Source organism: Elephantulus edwardii, unplaced genomic scaffold (genome assembly GCF_000299155.1).
Source record: "Elephantulus edwardii isolate Elephantulus edwardi_28Jun2011 unplaced genomic scaffold, EleEdw1.0 scaffold00005, whole genome shotgun sequence".
NCBI classification, from domain to species: domain Eukaryota; kingdom Metazoa; phylum Chordata; class Mammalia; order Macroscelidea; family Macroscelididae; genus Elephantulus; species Elephantulus edwardii.
The window spans coordinates 15,418,498-15,422,697 of record NW_006399755.1 but is presented as its reverse complement, the minus strand read 5'-3'; the positions used below and the strand labels follow the sequence as shown (position 1 = coordinate 15,422,697).

The window sequence follows — 4,200 nt, the reverse complement described above, 5'->3', positions numbered from 1 at the left end:
AAGTCTTGCTGTGTGTGTGTGTGTGTGTGTGTGTGTGTGTGTGTGTGTGTGTGTGTGTGTGTAATAGGAAGTTCTGGTAGCCTAGTGGTAGAGTTAACTGCCAACCCAAATGCAGTTTTTAATTTAACAGGTACTCTGAGGGAGAAAGATGGGCAATCTATCTCCTTTTTTGCAATTTAGAGCCTCTCAAAACACAGTGGAGGTTCAGAGTTGGTTCCAACTTCACAGCACATAAAAACAAGATTATTGGTAACCTGAGCAATTTACTAGCAATATGAACTTGTATCACGAAAACCATTAGTAATGTCGGTAATGAGAACATATATGTGGACATTACTGTGAATGACTATTCTACTATTAATATTATTGATTTAAGGCTTCACTAACCTGTTTCAGTCATTTCATTTCAACAGTTATTGTGAAGTTGGAGAAGTAAATCATAGCTGATTCCTAGCAGGTTTTCAGAGGCAGTAAATCACTTAAAAGGAGATTGTCCATCCCCTCCTGATAAGCAGCTGGAGAATTCAAGTCACTTTCCTTTGTGATGAGAGCACAATTCTCTTCTCATCAGACCACCAAAGCTTAATAGCCCTACTGTAGCTGTTATATGCCTTTGCATCAGCTATGACTCATAGCAACCCTATGCACAATAGCTGTGAATCCTGCTCTATCCTGAGCCAAACTCACCGTCTTTGACAAACTACCCTCATTACCCCAGTTACCTTGACATTCTATCTCATCCTAGGTCTTCTTTTCTTAAACTGTCCCTCCACCCTTCCAAGCATGATGTCCTCCTCCAAGGACTCATCCCTCTTGGCAGTATGCCCACCGTATGTAAGCTGGAACCTCAAAATCCTTGCCTCCAAGGAGCAACTTGTTTTCACCCACTCCAGGACAGACCTATTTTCTTGGCAGTCCATGATATGTTCAAGATTCTAATCCAACAAAACAACTTTAAAGCAGTAATTCTTTTGCTGTTATCTTCAGCCATTGTGCAGTTCTCTGATGCATGGCAAGTAATGATGAAGACCATTGCCTGGATCAGGTGCATCTTAGTCTCTAGAGTGATTTCATTGCTCTTCAGCACTCTGGAGAAGTGCCTGATGACAGATTTTCCTAATGCAATTTGTTTTTTGATTTCCTGACTACTGATGCCAAGAGTGTTGTTGATTGTGAAACCTAGCAAGCTGAAATTGTTAACAATTTCAATCTCTTCTCCACTCACCACAGTGCTGTCAATTGGCCCAGTGGTGAGAACTTTCATTTTCTTTATTCTGAGCTTCAATTCATACTGCAGACTATAGTCCTTGGCCCTGTGCAACTTCAGGCCCTTCTTTAAGCAAGGTTGTATCATCTGTATAACATAAATTGTTTATGAGTCTTCTTCCAATCCTGATGCTCCATTCTTCTTCATAAAAGCCAGTCTCTGGGATAATCTCTTCTGCATATGTATTGAAAAGTTATGGAGAAGTTTATATACAAACCAATGATATTGTTGTTAAGTGCCATCGAGTTGTGGGAGACTCATAGCAACCCTATGAAAGAAAGTCCTGGACACTTGTATAACTTTTGTCCTTTCTTCAGGTTTGTAGGATTTCCAGAGGTAAGCTATTTCAGAAGTGGATGCCACTCCTGCTTCCAAGCTTGTTTTAATCGGGGAGCTCCACCAAACACTGTCCACCATGGGTAACTATTCTCACATTTGACACATCAGTGTCACAGTGTTCGGCTTCACAGCAATCACGAGTTACCTCTGTACAGCGAGTGGACATACCAGGGTTATACGACCTAGAAGAATGTTCCACCAAAAACAATTAAAGACAGATCTGAGGGCTGTGGATTAGAGTCACCCACCTTTGGCTATGCAAACCAATACAAAATTTAAAAGAAATTATGGAGATAGGATGCATCCATGACACACTCCTTTTCTTGTTCTATTCTGACAACTGACTCCTGGTCCAAATATAGGTTCCACATGAGCAGAATCAGGTGTTATGGGAGTCCCATTCTTCTCAAGGTCAGCCACAGTTTGTTGTGAGCCATAGTCAAATGTCTTTTCATAGTCAATGAAACACAGATAGATACTCCTCTGGTACTCTCTACTTTTGACCATGATTTGACTAACATTGGTGATAATGTCCCTAGTGTCACAGCCTCTTCTAAACTCAACTTGCATTTCTGATAGTTTTTTGCCTATGTTCCAGTTATTTTTGGATGATCTTCAGTAGAATTTTGTTTGCATGGGATATTAGTGATATTTGCTAATTACTACACTCTATTGGATCACTTTTTTCCTGGGATAAAAATAAATATGGATCTCTTCCAGTCAGTTGGCCTTGAGGTGGTAGTCCTCCAGATTTCTTGGCATAACATGGTAAACACATCCAGGGTTGCATCTGTTTGTTGAAATATGTCAATTGGTATCCCAGCAATTCCTGGAGCCTTGTTTTTTGCCAAGTCCTTCAGAGCAGCTTGAGCTTCTTCCTTCATCACCATTGCCTCTTGAACATAAGTTGTTTCATGAAATTCTTCTGTGTTAGCCAATTTTTTTGGTAGAGTGACTCTGTGTAATCCTCCCATCTTCTTTTAATACTTCCTGAATCATTCAATATCCTGCCCATAGCATCATTAAGTATGGCAACTTGAGGCTTGAATTTATTCTTCAGTTTCTTCACCTTAAGAAATGCCAAGGAAGTTCATTGACTTTGATTATCTGAATGCAGCTTTTTTCACATTTAATTATAATAACCTGAAAGGATCTTAACAACAACAAACAAACCCTCATTGACATCAAGTTAGAACCAATTCAGAGCTGACCCTCTGTCGGACTGTCAGAGCCTGTAAATCACAGGGGAGGACTGCTCATCTTCTTCCCAAGTGGCAGCAGGCGAATTCAAACAGCTCATCTTTGAGATGGCAATGCAGCTTTCTACCCACTACCCACTAAATAGCAGTTCAACTCTACCTAATTCCTAATTGAGTAAGTATAACTAGTCTCAGCAACATTCAACTGATTACCATTGAGTCAGAACTGACTCATGGCTGGCTCTCCATTGCGTTTCTGAGGCTGAAAATTGAACAGGAAGAGATTGCTCATTTTTCTTCTTCAGATCCCCTGGAAGATTTGAATCACCAGAGAGACTTAGCTTTTGCATTAACGGCATGACATCTACAGGCTACACTACTAGAATGATTTTACTAATAGGTAAAATTGGGACAGAGGCGTTAGGAATGTTAAGAAATCCCCGCGACTGATCACTAACTGCAGAAGCTCCCAGACCTGCTTCTTTGCAGAGCTTCAGTAAGACAATTCCACGATCCTGTCTAATCTTTTCACCCTGGTAACCATATCTTTTCACTCTCTAAAGCTTCCCACCCCACACTTACCCTTGTAGAATGTTTCCAAACAATCTCCCTCGCAGTACTTTCAGAAATATGACACTGGCCTCTTTAAGTATTTTAAGGTTGAAGGATTAAGCTGCTAAAGCCATTACCAACCAACCTTGATCCATCAGGACCATCCTTGACAAGGCATTAAAGACTTATGAAAAATTCCCAGCATCAAATAGGTGCTCATGTCATGTTAGTTCCCCTTCCTGATAACTATGTGACCTTCTGTGTTTTCCTTTCTCCATTCCAGGGAGGTGTATAAACCGCAGACTTCTTTGCAATGGAGACAATGACTGTGGAGACCTATCAGATGAGGCCAACTGCAAAAGAGTTTATAAAAAATGTCAACAGGAAATGGAGCGATACTGGGCAATTGACAACCTGGCCAATGGGTAAGTGGCTGTCTTCTTGTTGTGTAAATAAGAAGGCATGGAATTCAATGTGATTCTGGAGCATAAAGAGGAACGAAACAGAAAAAAACAGAGCTCCACTTTTTCCTTTCTGAAAGAAAAATGGCATGCAAGTAGATGCTCTTGAGGGGACTCCAGACCATCTCTGAGAGTCTATTCAGTGGACTGATATGGGCCACACAGGAAGGCAATGCAACAATACTAGAGACAGAGTTATACATGGAGACTAATGGGCTGCTACAGGGTAGCTGGAATTGAACAATTATTTTAACACCTGCTATATGACTGTAGAATGTCAAGGACTGCAGCCTACAATATGGATTGAGGCTCAATGTCAAGAAGACAAAGATTCTCACCACTGGAACAACTGGCAGCATCAGGATGGATGGTGAAGAGATTG

At 40.9% G+C, this 4,200-nt stretch overlaps 1 protein-coding gene across 1 annotated transcript in view; it reads left to right on the top strand.

Annotated features, from left to right (window-relative positions):
* The window catches only part of C8B (complement component 8, beta polypeptide), a 73,038-nt gene that overhangs the window by 23,828 nt on the left and 45,010 nt on the right, over positions 1–4,200 (top strand). Inside the window, exon 4 of the mRNA XM_006879728.1 lies at positions 3,641–3,782. Within this exon, the coding sequence (XP_006879790.1) occupies positions 3,641–3,782 (142 nt within the window). The remainder of the gene's footprint in view (positions 1–3,640; positions 3,783–4,200) is intronic.